This window comes from Telmatherina bonti (genome assembly GCF_933228915.1).
Source record: "Telmatherina bonti genome assembly, chromosome: 13".
NCBI lineage: Eukaryota > Metazoa > Chordata > Actinopteri > Atheriniformes > Telmatherinidae > Telmatherina > Telmatherina bonti.
Genome location: NC_136611.1, coordinates 17693042 through 17707916, shown reverse-complemented (window position 1 = coordinate 17707916; position 14875 = coordinate 17693042). Strand labels below are relative to the sequence as shown.

The window sequence follows — 14875 nt, the reverse complement described above, 5'->3', positions numbered from 1 at the left end:
TTAAGTCTGTGGGCAAAGATAAGATGACATGATTTTTAAACTCTGATAAATACAGATAGTGAAAAAGCCAGAAGGTGCCAACATCTGCAAAGTAAGTCATAAAGCTGCTGACTTCAATCCAAAGTTTATGAAAAAAACATGGATTGCGCTCGTTTGCAAACTTTGGTCCGTCTTGATGCCTCATGATAACAGAAACAACAACAACGTGAGTATCACTTCAGTCTGTACTTTTTGTATTACAGAGTCACCAGCATCACTCTTCTGTTTTTTCTAACTCTGGCTATAGATACATTTTCACAGTTTTTACAATTTATAGAAGGTAAAACATGGGTTATTTTAAATCTAAAACAAAAAGTTTTACCAACACATTTTTGTGTTCAATTTATTTGTTGTCTGGCTCTGTGACTGGAAACCTGTTCAGGGTGTACCCTGCCTGGGGATTGCTGGGATAGGCTCCAGCTTCCCGTGGTCCTGAATTGCACTAAAGGTTAAGAAAATGGATGAATGGATGGATATTCGTTTTCTTGGAGCACTTGGAAGTTAACCTACTGTAAAACAATACTGCATTATTTGAGTGATGCGGTTACTCCTGGATTTGCATCGTTTGGTTACAGATCAGACTGCTTTAGAGACCACTTGTGACCAGTAGTAAATGAACATAAACTGATGCTTTCACTTCCTAATTCCAAGATAATCAAGGCTGTAAACAATAGATTTTAATGCAAAATCCCCTCTGCTCAACATGACAACAAAATTCCCAGAAGGTATTTCATAAAGACGCACAAACATTTGGAAAACAGGAAAAAACTCAGGAACTTATTGACCAATATGAAGAGAATAAATAAATATATGGCAAGAAAAGTTGTTAAAGTTGGCCTTCAACATGTACTCTTGTTATATGTTTTGGTCAAATCAACGGCAGCTGGACACTTGACTGGAAAATAAATTAACACATTTTAAACTTAGACAAAAAAAAGCAAAGTAAAGTATCTTTTCTGAAAATCTGTCATTTGTTTCCATTGTGTTTGTTACACTGAAGGAAACGTCTTTATCTAAGAAGGACTTTTGTTATATTTTATGTTTTATATACATTGAGTGTTTTTAGAATATTTTGGAATCAGTGCTGAAAATTTGACACACCTGAACAATAGTAATAAAATGCAATTTATTTCTTATGAAATTATACTTGTACTTTGGTTTTATGTTTTTTTTTTTTCTTTTTCTTTTTTTTTTTTAACTCTGTGCTTAATTACAAACCACAAGATGTTGTGTTGAACAAAAGCTTTGTATATGTGAAACACAAGCTAAAATCTAAAATATAGACCCAAATGTAATTTTCATAATTGTTTTTCAAACAATAAAAGGATTCCCTCATCATCCATTCATGAGGCAAAAGAAAGTTGACAGGCACCTAAAGATTTTTCCAAAGTCCATTTTCCTCTTAATTTTCAGTTCTTTTAATGACTGACATCATCAAAGGAAAATAAGTCAATCATGTACACACTACCACACACATGCACACATAAAGAAATATGTTTTTGCCGTGGCAGGGAAGCATTTGCTCATTTTGGTGGAGTCCTAAAAGAGAAGTTGAGCTGTCTAAGTGGATTTTTCATTACTGGATGTAATAGGGCAAAGAAAATTACAGCTGCTACAGCAGGATGAGCATTAGGACGGCTCATGTACTTTTTCCATGGATATTTGTAATGACCAAAGAGGTTCAGTGCAGATGCACATTAGAAAAATTATCTCGGTGCTCTGTGTTTCATGCAAGTGCTCTGTCCCTCCTGTCTCAGTCTTCTCGAGTTGGACCTATTAGCAATTTGGAAAGGCACATCCAAACTTCAAGCAAATGAAAATGCTTATTTCATCTTGCGCTACTGCTCCAAACTTTGGGAGAAGTGGAAAACTCAATGTTTAAATTTGGAAAGCTATTAGGACAAGCAGACATTTTCTATCCAGGTTCTGAAATGTGTAATTTGTTCACACAAAACTGCAAGAGAAACCTTTAAAGACTGAAAAATCATAATTTTGCTCTAAAACTCTATTCTTCCATAAGCTTTCACAGCCACAGTGCACTTTTCTTTTAATTTCTCAAGAAATAAAGTAGATGTCATGATATATATAGAAATAAAAAAACAAAAAAACAATAGGTCCATGAATTTCCAGACTGCACTTTTTTGTGTGTGTAATCTCAACTGAAATATCCTGAGGTTTTTCAGGTAAGTTTATGATTAAATAAATGAATAAACATATTTTTACAACATTTTGGGCAATTTAACATTCCTCTGTGACATGGAAGAAAATAATACACATGTGGGCGTTTATTCTATCACACTTTTCTATTGGATATGTTTCCAAATACGGAGATTTGTACGTGTTTAATTCAATAACTGTAAATTTGTATATTTAAACAGGACATCTCAAGAACTTGCATAACAAAAAAGGATCACATTCAAAATTGTTTTTGTAATCACACTGTTATTTTTAAATAAGTCTTCTACATTTAAATTGATTTTTTCCCTTTACCCTGAGGCATATATCTTCTTCTCAATATCACTTACACACACACACTTACACCGCTTTTGAGTTTTTTTTATCTTCTGAGAAATACTGTAATTTGGATCTAAAACATCATCATGGAGGATGTTTGTTATGGTACACTTCTGACTGTAAAGTTTATATTTCATGTATAAAATTAAACCCTACAAATAAGAGTTAAATCTGCATGGATGACACTTCCCATATGTACTTTGAGAATATAAAAAGTTCTGGTATTTTAATGGCTGTTCGTTCATTTTTGTTTATTTCATATAGAGATTAGGAAGTTATTCCCTGGTTTCTTTATATAGCCGGAATATAAAATACTTTGTTTATTCACTAACATTTCTCTGAAGACCACCTGAATCTAAAGATGATAAACAAGCTTAAAAAAACTTACGTATACTGTGACTGCCATATGTAAGAAAAAAAATTCTTTATTGAGCAAAACATTTACTGCTTACTAGATTAATTAAATTACAAACGTTTAGAAAAAAAAAATATATAAAATTTTACTATGCATAATAAATGGCTGCTTATTCTTACAGTCAGTAGCTGTAAGAGTAGGTATTAACTGTTGCTCATATAATCCATCCTAATCCTTCTTATTCTTACATAAAATATTTTTTCATGAGAAGCTCTTTGAGCTACATTTTGTAATAAAAGTGCTTAAAAAATAAAATTTAAATTGATTTTACATCCATATGCATATGAACTTAAATAAAAACAAATCTGTTCTGGTAATATTTTCTACTATCATACAGCATATGAGATTTTGACTTTGTTTTGTACAAGAGAAGCATCTGCTCTGAGACAGAACTCCTCTCATTTCGTTTACTCTCACCCAATATTTATTCCACATTTATCTCCCTATGGGTTGCGTCTCTCCCCTTCTCGCCCACCCCTCCATCGCATCCAGCTTCATTAGCACATAACAGGCTATCAACATTCATAGCAGGGTCCTGATTTAGATGTTCAACCTGATTAGCTCTTAATAAGAAGGGAGCGGCTACCTGAATGTAAGAGCACAATGTAGCTTATTTTTATTTATAGACACAAAAACCATAAATGTAAACATGATGTTTGAGCATACATTTTCATACTTTCAGTAACTAGTGCTTTAATGAGTTTCACATTTAATGCATTTTACATGTGAAGTAATATCTGACAAAACAATCTGGTTTGTCAGGTTATTTATATAATCAATTATGCTATTATTTATATAAATAACGATGTACGCAATACTCATTTAAGGAGAATGCGGCAGGTTTCGAAGAAACAAACATGCAGATGTTTTATTAGTGAAAGAGTATCAATTTCAAATATAAAAACTTCAGATGAATTTTATTTCCAAACGCAGAAAATACAAACAAAGCAGTGAATTTAAAAACAAAAAACACAAATAAAGCTCTAACAACGAGAAATAATCAGAGCTCTTGGCTTCTCCTTTATCTTCCTTTCCTCACATTTTCGTCTGGAGAAGTTTATTAAAGACTCATGCTGCCCTTGACTATTCAATCACTTTTCAGTTTGAACTAATGGTTGCACTGAATGAATGCAAAGGCTGGCAATTCATTCCTGCAATCAGAGTATGAACAACCCCACATCCGTCCTCTCATCTCCAACCTTCTCCTGACAAATGTTTTCTGTATCATATAGAAGTTGAGATGCTCAGATGTAGGTACCCTAAACTAACATATTGATAATCAGTATTTAATATATATTAATATTTCAGTAATCTCTTTTCTCATTTAATTTCTGCAGAGAGTGACACAGTGGATTTGAAACCTGTACTGATAAAAGAAATAGATTAATGTAATTCTCTAATGACAAATGGCAGAATGTCATATTCAGATATAGCAGATGGGACGCATTGCAACACAAAGCTTTCTTTTCATCAGCCATCTAGTTCACACCTTCTGCTCTCTACATCTGAAGCAGAGGGATAGATTGATCACCATACCAATCCCTTAAAAAACATAAAATTTTCTTTCTGAAACATTTCCCTCAGTTTTATTGGCAATTTTTCTTCTCTGCTTAAGGGCAATGTACCTTTCCGTAGTGGGTAATTTTCTCATTATCGCCTACTTCCACTCAGTCACTTCTCTGCATTTATTTTTTCCTGTCTCTCACCCTCTGCTCCAGCTCCTTAAGCACTCTCTCATCCACAGGGTCAGCCTTGGCCACCACAGCTTTTCTGCCCCCTGGTTCAACCACAATTTTCATGATACAGCACATGTCCACCAGCTCTTCCTGACATCTCTTCATCCCAGCCTCCAGCTCACCTCTTCGGGATGGATCTCGCTTCAGAGCCCCCTTCTCTGCTACAGAGAAGCCCAGCAGGCTTGTCAAAACGCCATTGGATAGCTCCACGTCCAGATAACCAGTTCCATCAGATATTGTAGCACAGATACTCCAAACACCGTTATTGCTGCTCAGTTTCCCCAGAAGAGTCACAATGAAAGCTTTGACATGGATCTCGGTGGTATGGAAGTGTGGTTTGGACATTAACTCTTCTAGGAAGCATAAATAGGTAAAGGGTGGAAAGGTGAGAGAGACGTCAGGGACTCTGCTGCCAGTATGAGGATCTTGTTCAGAAGCTGCTTTGTTCAGTTCTGCAGGGCTGGAGCTGGAACATTTTCCTTGAGGTATGCTGGATACAGTTTTTGGTGATGTGCCTGAGGCCTCTGCGTTGCTAGCAGTGCTCTCTCTGGCTCTTCTAGGTCCCTCTTCAACATGGAGCTGAACCGTTTCCCCAGGCTTCCCAGTTTGTACTTCACTGGCATCAACCTCATGAAAAAGGCAGTCCATGTCATCGTCCATAAAATCCTTTTCATCTTTAGAAGTAAATTTCCATTCATGTGATCGCTCTAAAGCTGTTGAAGAAAGAGACAACTTGGGAGATTTTGTGGGGAATGGACTTGAAGCTTCCCTAATGCAACCCTGGTAGTTTCTTTTCTGTGCTGTAGACCTCAAGTTGCCAGATCCAGTTTGTATACCTGGGTTACTCAGAGCGTGAGGTTCAAACTGAGCAGTCCAGTGTTTCGGTCCTGTGTCTGTACGTCTGGTGTTATTCTGAGGTGTGTTTCTATGACTGCTGTCATAGTGTGAAGTAAAGTTTTCAGTTTCCATAAAAATTACGCTGTCCAACTCATCCAGGGGAAGATCGTCAAACTCTTCATCAGGAAAATTTTCTGCTGCCATGTTTTCCTCTCGGACGTCTTGACGAAGTGCACCAGAAGGCATGAATTCAGCATGGTCAGAGGCTTTTTGTTTGCCACTGTTGTGACGGCTCTGGTGCAAACCACCTCTGTTGCTCTGGTGCAAACCACCTCTGTGAGAGGTTTCACTTCTGCAAGACACAACCGACAGGATTAATGGACCTTGATGTTCAGCCCGTCGTTGAAAAGGAGATCAAATGTAGTTTTAGACCACTTGATGATCAGGAGTCCTTTTTACAGATCTTTCTCAAAATAATTAAAAACTCCAGGAACAAAGAGATCCAGAAGATCTCATTCATGACTACAGCTTAAGTAGCCAAATTTACAACAAATGAACAGTTTAGAAGATGGATTTTAAGGAGGATTTCCTGAGGGGGGTGATTTCACAACTGTCACAAGAATGCAGCTTCTTTGTATTGTTCGTCTGATGGGGCTCAGATTTCAAATCTGTCTGACTAGATTTAGAAAAACACCAACTTTTAGTATTTTCAGGTTATATTTTTTAAAAACGCTGGACCTCCTCTCTATTTTCTTGGTTACTACAAAACGAAATCCTGACAAAAATATCATTTGAATGAGATAATTTGGTGCTATGATGTCCCTTTAGGATGATGTATTTCGAGCATCACACTGTTAATTACTCACCTGAATGAGATATAGCTGCTAACAGAAGAGCTTCCTGAAGAGAAGCTGGATGTCTCCTGCAGGGTACTATAGCCACTGTCATGAGAAAGTCCAACCTGACGAACTTCAGCATCCCCCTGTGCCTCCAGGCTAGCCAGCAACTCTGCATCATTGACCTCCAGGTCATCCATTTCTTGGTTATCTGAAGAAGAAAACAGAATAATTGTGTCCAATTTTAAATTGAGTGGGTTTCTAAGCTGGTCCTAATATAAAACAAGCATTTCCATATAAACTTAAGTCAAAGGTCTTGTGATGACACACGAGTGTAATAAAAATGATTACTTTAAGAGCACAATAGCGACCCACAAATATTACTTTTGAACGTACCCAGCTGGAGCGCTGCTGCCTCCTCTCCCTCTTGCTGCTGCTCCTCAGGAAGACCCAGTGTGCGACAGAGCACTCTGCCCTGTCAAAACAGCATAATTAAACCTTCCAATTTGTGCAACATCTTATTCGTTGCAATTCATCAAAGCCAGATTGCTACTTAAAAAAGCAAGAGACACAACATTTGAATACATTCTTAGCATAGTTAAGGTGAGTGATCCCAAACCTTAGACTGTGGATAAAAAGCCTCAGTGACGTCTCTTGTACTTTTAAGAAGAGCTGAATTGATGCTGTATTTGATTTGACTCAGAGTTTGGAAGTAGAAACGGAAAATGACATCAGAATAGAGTTGAGGGTTCGCGTTGACAAAGCTGGAGAACCAACATTAGCAACAGTTGCTAATGTTCGCAGGGAGACCCCATCAAACACTTTTATTGATGTTTTTGGACATGTATGCATTTGGTTAAGTTAAAAATGTGTAGAAGTTACAAAGCAATACCTTTCATTCTAATTTATGTAAACAAGTACATTATATATAAATGTATGTTTACTCTTGTTTCTCTCACTATTTGTGGGCAGCCATCTTTACTGGGTAAACTCAAGGCAGGTGGGTCTGTTTCCACTTTCTGAGTCAGATTTTTTACTTCAGGTGGCATACATGTTGTATAGGAACTCAGATAATGTCACTTCTGAGTACAAATCAAACACAGCATACAGTTTTGTGTGATCTTGGCAACGTCGTGCATGAAGTTGCTCCAGGAAAATACAAAACTGGGTAAAGAGAGGGAGCTGTGAAGGCAGTGGTGGATGACTGACATCAAACAAACTAAGATGAGAGCTAACTATGCTAACCAATCCAACAGAAGCGGACGGACTTTTAGCACTTTGGCATAGGCTTCATTTTTAACCGCCAGAGACTGCCACTTGTCCCAAACATTGTAAATTTATATGTGGCAAAAACAAGAAAATCTTAACTAAACATCTAAACAAGTACTTCACCTGATTATTCCTGTCCACCAAGTCCTCCACTTCACCACCCAGAAACTTCACGTTGGGTGGCCCCAAAAGTAGCACACCAAGTCTGCATACCATCCGTCCCTTCAACTGCAGCTTTGCACCGGGCCTAGAGAGCAGACAAATATAATTCACAAATATAATCCAAATGTATAAACATAGCTAGGGTTAGTTTTTTATTCTTAAAGAGAAATAGCAGTTCATCTGTTTCTCTAAAGTTTGTGTGAATGCATGCATTGCTACAAAACTAAATGATTAAAAAGATGTGCATTTTTACATTTCAAAAAAAGGTTTGGAGACTTTATTAACGTAGATAGCAGCTAAACATCACTGTCCATTCAAGTGCTTTTAAAATCAGTCTAACCTGAGTGTTGCACTGAGTGCAGGAATAGTCTGATACTCCATAGCCTCCAAGCTTTGGACTCCATCTGTTACCTGAGGCAACATCAAGAAAACACAAAATAATGAAATGAAACTATGTATGGCTCACTAAGCTTTGGAAAACAATAATTTTTCTTCTATAGAATTACAAACATGTTAGTCTAAAATTCTTCATTTTGTCAAAGCTCCTCCTGACATGTTTGCTTGATTATTCTACTTATTTTAGAGATTATTCAAGAAACAATTTTCATTTCTATCAAATCTTTGTGCCTGATGGCTCAAAAAAAACCTTAATTTTTGACAAAATGGTGAGAAATTAGAAGAATAAAAAGCTGCTGCTATTTTTCTAAGCAAAACCATTAATTTGACAAGTGTTTTACTCAAGGCAAGAAATAAGTTGTATGAATTATATTTCTGCAATATAAGCCATCATCAGCTCTCACTGATTAAATCTGTCCCCTCACAATGAAGAACAGCAGCGGATGTCTAGAATAGAAAACTACACAGAAATGAAGCCCGATTAAAGATAAGTGGTAGAGTCAGAAGTAAATTGTACAAAATAGTTCAGATTAGTTTGTTAACAAGAAAAAAAATATGCCAGAATTTTCTTTTGTAGCGCCAGAGTGCCAGAAACTACTTTTCTATTCTTTGTTTTAAGACAAGAAATGGCAGAAAAACATCCATAATGGCTGTTGATGTAAAAGCAATTTAAAAATACAAATAAAATATAATTACTCTTTTTTTTATGGCTTTTAATCTTTACTTGACTTTGTGTTCTACAGTTAGAAGTTTCTGATTAAGCTTTAACACAATAGTCAGGCTACTACAGCCAAAACATGTCAATGTATGTAACATGATTATTTACTTTGTCTGAGAAGAAAATAAACATCAAGGTTAAAGTTATATTTAGGCAGTTTTACATGGGTCAAAAAAACCTGGCAATATCCCGCCTGAAATAGGAAACTGTTTAACTGGGATGTGAATAACTTTGCCGTAGATTGGTTCTGGCTCAGCCTGGCTTCCATGGGAACACAATGCTCTGAGGTAGATGTGGATTTGTAATGATAGCTTACATTTTGTTTCCAGAAACTTGTTTGATGACTGTAACATCTCACATGAAGGTTTTGAAACTAACAGTAACAACTTGTGGGCAAAAAGAGGTGAGGCTGACTACATTTTTCCTTTTTAGCCGCTGTAAAGACATCTGACAGTGTATTGTTGGTCACACTGTGTGGGTCTGATACACTACCCAAACACTGCCTGTAGGATCAAGTGTAATACAATCCCACGATGTTGTTGCAGCGACATGTCTGTCCTCTGGAGTTTTACATGGTTGTTGTATTGTTGCCTCCAGACAACTGATGATAAAAATTAAAGATGCACGACATTGGATTTTTGGCCAATATCTGATATACTGATATTTGACAATTCATTTGGCTGATAACCGATATTGATCACCCCTCAAAGTAATTATATCCACGAAGTGTACGATCTCTATTTACTTTTGAAGCTGATGACATTTTGCATCTTTGATAAAAACACAACTACTCACACTTACGAAGGATTCATTTTAGCTGGTTTTGTAGGTGACGTTGCATTTTTAAAGGTGGAGTATGTAAGATTTTCAACATTTTAAAAATAAATTAACTAATAAAATAACTACAATCATAATAAGAAAGTTTTTTGAACATGTAGGTTCCAGTCTGTCCGTATTTGATGCGTTATTAAATTACATGTTTAATTAATGACAAATGAGAAAAAGCACTTTATTTTTTTTACTGGTAGGCATTAATTAAACTTGTAATTTAATAACACATCAAATATGGACAGACTGGAACCTACATGTTTTAAAAAAACTATCTAATTATGATTGCAGTTATTTTTTTAGTTAATTTTTTTTAAATATTGAAACTCTTACATACTCCACCTTTAAACAAAAACTACTTTTGATGTAAAAACACGAGTTCCATCAAGAGATTCATTTTTAAAGGTCAATGCTGAAATTCTTTTTAACAACTAGAATTCAGAAATACTTCTGACCTGCAGAAGCAGCATACGAGTTGGTTTGACTTCCCAGGGCTTCTGACTAGTCTGTGTGACAGCAGACACCTCGTCATTGGTGCAATCTGTACCCCTCCACTTCTGCAGCTGACCGTATGCAGGCTGACTGATGTCCAACAATGAGTCAACCTATAACAGAGAGAAAGCTTCTGTTAGGTTTCCTTTTGCCTACAGTCATATATTAAACATCTACTGAAGTGTTACAGTTTGTAGCGCAATTACAGTGACAGAAATATATTGTGATTTTCCATACTTAACTAACAATTTGTCTCAAAGGTTTCCAGCTGGGTTTCCAATTACTATCTATGAAAACTGGAACCCAGTGCAATATTATATTATAGTTTCAGATAACACCAATCCATTTTTTTCTTGGATCTCACATTAGATCTATTTTTGCTTCACGAACAGGATGTGTGACTTTCTGCACTGCACACAAGCACAGATAACATGTCATAGACTAGGGCATATCTATCACTCTGACACAGAGAAAAAACTCAATATTTAAATGCTTGAACAGTTAACCATGCACTCACCCATTTATAAGCGACATCAAAAACATGTGAAATTCAGCTCTGGCATTTCTAAAGTACTTTTATTTCATTTCATCCATTTTTTTAAAGCTCCATTAAATAAAAATATTTCAACAACTTCTTTGTTTAAAGTGAAATGATGTGTTTGCGTTTGTGTGATTTCTTTTCATGCACGTTTGCCTTTAAACTCCTTCTCGCCTGTGTTGTTGGTCCCCAACATAATTTTCAAAGTTGAGAATTTAGCCACCAAATTACAACCCTCTCATGTGTTATTCACTGCTGTTTGTATCCTCTGGTTCAGCATTTAAACACTGGATGAATCTGAGCCAGAAGAATTTTATCCACACCAGGCCGACTCAAAGCAGCTATGGTCACAATAAAGCATAACGGTTTTTTTTTTAAAATTGTGTTCAAATTAGATGTAGACTATATCTATCATGTATCATATATATATGTCTGCTGTGAATTTGATTATTTTTAACATTAAGGACTGTGAAGGCTAAACTCAGCTGCAATGTCACGCAGCGTCCAGGATGAAAAAGTTGTATATTGCAGTTTGTCAGCTTCTGCTCTCTGTTCGGCAGCGCCAGCTCCAGAAATGCACATTATAAGTGTTACTGTGTTGTCACACGAGACTGGAACCGAACGCAGAATTTAGGGCTGAAAAGTCACATAATGTGTGTTTAATAGTTTCTTTTTTTTTTTTTTTTTTTTTAGTTCTAGCACAGCTTTTTAAGGTTTCTATTAGATAAATGTGTGCTACTTTTTCCCTAAATTTATATACAAAGGCTCTTTTTGCAAACAGAAAATGGAGTCAGGAACAAAAGAAGAAATCTACATATAATCAATAATCCAAAAGCAAGTACCTGCACACAAAAAGTGCCACTTAGTTCTGTCTTCTGAGCCTGAGCGAGCCCTTCAGGGAGAACCGGGTAGTCCAGGTCTCTCAAGTCTGTCAACAGCCACTGATCCAACACCTAGAAGTTCATGTCAAACAAATAAATGTAAGAATTGTAAAACCAGTTAGTAATGCTGTTTCTGTGAGCAAGTTTAACTATGAGTTTACACCACTTGTGCATGTTGTGCTTACTTTGATTTCACTGGCATGACCAAGTGATTATAACCCTGTCTCCACCCTGAGATAGATCCAATGTTGCCATTAGTAAAGTTTGAATTAGTGATAAAAGAAAGAAAAATACTCTACAAAACACAGAAATGTCAGAGTTACTGAGGCACAGTGACTCATGAGTGTCATTGAGTCGCTGCTGATTCAACACTGTGTACAAACTTATTCACATCATTTAAAAAGTGCTCTGTAGGACTGAGATCAGAGGACCATATTGCCCTGAAATGTGAAGCAAAATCTTTTCATGATCAATTTAAAAAAGGCTTTGGCAGTGGAGGGACACAGCTGTTCAGCAGCAATATTTCAGTACACTGTGGCGTATAAAACATGCGTCAGTGAAGGAAAACATACCCCACATGACGCCACCACCAGCTGGTACAGCTGACACCAGGCACGATGGAGACATGCTGTTTACACTAAAATGCTTCCTTGATATAAACATGTTGTAACAGAATCCAGGGTTTCACAGACCAGGAGATCTTCTTTCACCCTTTCATTTTCCCACTTCTTCTCATTACCCCATTACCCTAAGACGATGTTGCTCTCAGCAACAGAGATAAACATTATTTAGTCTTTTTGTTGTTTTACTAGGCAGAAGTACAACAAATAATCTATTGCTTAAAGAAAATCAACTAAAACAACCAGTTTGTAAATGATTTGACCATGAGTTGTACGTTTTTGCCATCACCATTTTTTCAAGCAAACATGACAAGGGAGGGGCAGAGCTGATAAAACACAAGGTAACCAATAATAACCTAATAACCAGTAATAACGAAAAGGTAGCCTGTCGCTAAAGCATACCCTGCTTCAGTTTTTTTTTTAACCTTAATTAAAAAAAGATAAACACCATGAAGCAACTCAGTGAGTTAACTAATTAAAATGGTATTAAGAAAGTTTGTTAACCCATCACACAAAAAAGGGACATTTTCTCAAGATATTACATAATCAAACTTATTCTTGCAACAGAAATCAATAAAGGGGATGTTGTTTGTGTGTTATATAATCCATTTTCTTTAAGATCACATGTTAATCAAAGCACCACATAAAAAGCCCTTTTCCTCAGGGGACACAAAATATTTTTCATTTCATTTATTTATTTTTCTTTCATTCATTCTTAGCTCAGAGAGTAGATCCTAGCTGTGGCCTCAACCACATGTAGCAGTTTTCTATTAGCAGTTTTCATGTGGTGCCCCTTTATAAATGGTGAGGAAAGCAGTAGTGAGATGTATTTCATATCAAAATTACAAATCTAATACATTGTCATTGATGATGACATATCTAACTATACACCTTTCATCATAGGTCCAGAGATACTGGGGGAGGTTCTAGGTACCTCAAAGTTGAATTGGATTAGATTGAAGAGGAATTCTTTTAATTTTAAATGATTATTGATGTAAGATTTGCTTCATATACCATCTTTGCTACTACCCTGTGATTATTTGATATTTTAAACACTGCTGACAATCTATAATTAATTTTCTTTCAATGTATTTTATTGATCAAGCAAATAAAAGAGACGTGACCAGTTAATAGAAAGGTGGTATCTGTAAATTGCAGACGTTTGCTTGTAGTAAATAAAAACAGATGTCAGTATATTCAGTCACAAATAAAGAATATCAAGACAAATCTAGATCTCCCTGCTACATGCAATGATAAATACAATAATATATTTATAGAGACTATGAGAAGCTGTCTGCCAATCACCTGTAATAAAGTGTACATTTATGATGGCTGCAAATGTGACACATATCACATGTGTAAGGTTTCATTTTCAATTTTTGAGATTGCTGTGTCAACAAAGTACCTTTAAGAGAGGACAGACCATCACTGCTACAAAATACAGAAGTTTTTCATTTGATTTTCTCTTTACAAGTTAGAATACAGCCTTGACACCGCTTACGCAATGGTCTTCTGGTTGTCAGTAACTACAATTGTTACTTTTTATCTCTCCCCTGGTGGAAATATGCAATGAGGTTTATTTTGGTTCAGATACATAAAAACAAACTGCTTTGGCTTCCTATTTCTTATTGAAAAGGGGGCTCATTGGATTTCTCAGAGTTATCTTGTGCATGCTATCGACCGTTAAGGGGGTTCACCTGCATTTTTCCTCTTTTGCATTTCGTCAACACAACACTTATCGACATTTGGAGAAATTATTTAGAAATAATGTCTGTGTCTCTATCTCCAAAGTTTTTTTTTTTTTAAAAAATGTAGTCCATTTTTTAAAAGAGCAGTTCAATTCAAACCTAAAATCATAAATAGTTTGACATTTGTTTGTTAAACTGGTCTAACATAAAAACGTTACCACAATTTTTTCCCCTCATCTAATTTATTAATTGATGCAGCTCGACACAGAGAGTAGAACACACTGTGAATCCCGATGAATATATTGACAAAAAGCTTCGAGAAGAGACTGAAACAACAGTGGAGAAAGATGCTTTTAAAGCCAGTGATCATCAGTGGAAAGAAACAAGACCAACATCGGTAGCCTTTAATCAAATAACCTATAGGGGTCATCTGAAAAAAGCAGACAAGTTCCCAGTGAGACAACCTGTGTAACTGTGGAATCTCCATCTGCTATCAAAGATTATGTTGATAAACCAAAAACATCTTAAAAATGGATTTTAAGTAAACATTTTAGCATTAACTCACATTGGGTTAGACAGTCTGCCTACCTGTTGATTGATTTGCTGCTGTGACAGACTAGCTGCTCCTCCAGCCTCTTCTTGAAGCCACTCTACACAGGCTTCCAGCCAGGCAAAAGGCACCTGGACATGCCAGGACGACAGCAGCCAGGTCTGGGCAGCACGTACCACTGAGTGAGTCTCTGGAGCCATTCTTCTCTACTATTTAGGACTTATATGCTAATCACTTGAGAAAACAGAGGTGTCTGTGTAAAGGTGTCATTAAAAGATGTAAGATGTACTACAAGTATAGAAAAGTCTATGTGAAGATGATCGCGAATGGATACTGTGGAAAAAAAGATAAAAAGG

General features: G+C 36.2%; 1 protein-coding gene across 1 annotated transcript; it reads right to left on the bottom strand.

Moving 5' to 3' along the window:
- Positions 1 to 3868: 3868 nt before the first annotated feature.
- On the bottom strand, positions 3869 to 14789 carry rmi1 (RMI1, RecQ mediated genome instability 1, homolog). The gene is made up of 8 exons (XM_079250839.1): positions 14558 to 14789; positions 11623 to 11733; positions 10206 to 10355; positions 8149 to 8219; positions 7770 to 7893; positions 6774 to 6852; positions 6408 to 6588; positions 3869 to 5893 (listed from the first exon to the last, which is right to left on the bottom strand). The coding sequence occupies exons 1-8, from the start codon at positions 14717 to 14719 to the stop codon at positions 4654 to 4656; spliced, it is 2118 nt and encodes a 705-aa protein (XP_079106965.1). The 5' UTR covers positions 14720 to 14789; the 3' UTR covers positions 3869 to 4653.
- Positions 14790 to 14875: the final 86 nt, after the last annotated feature.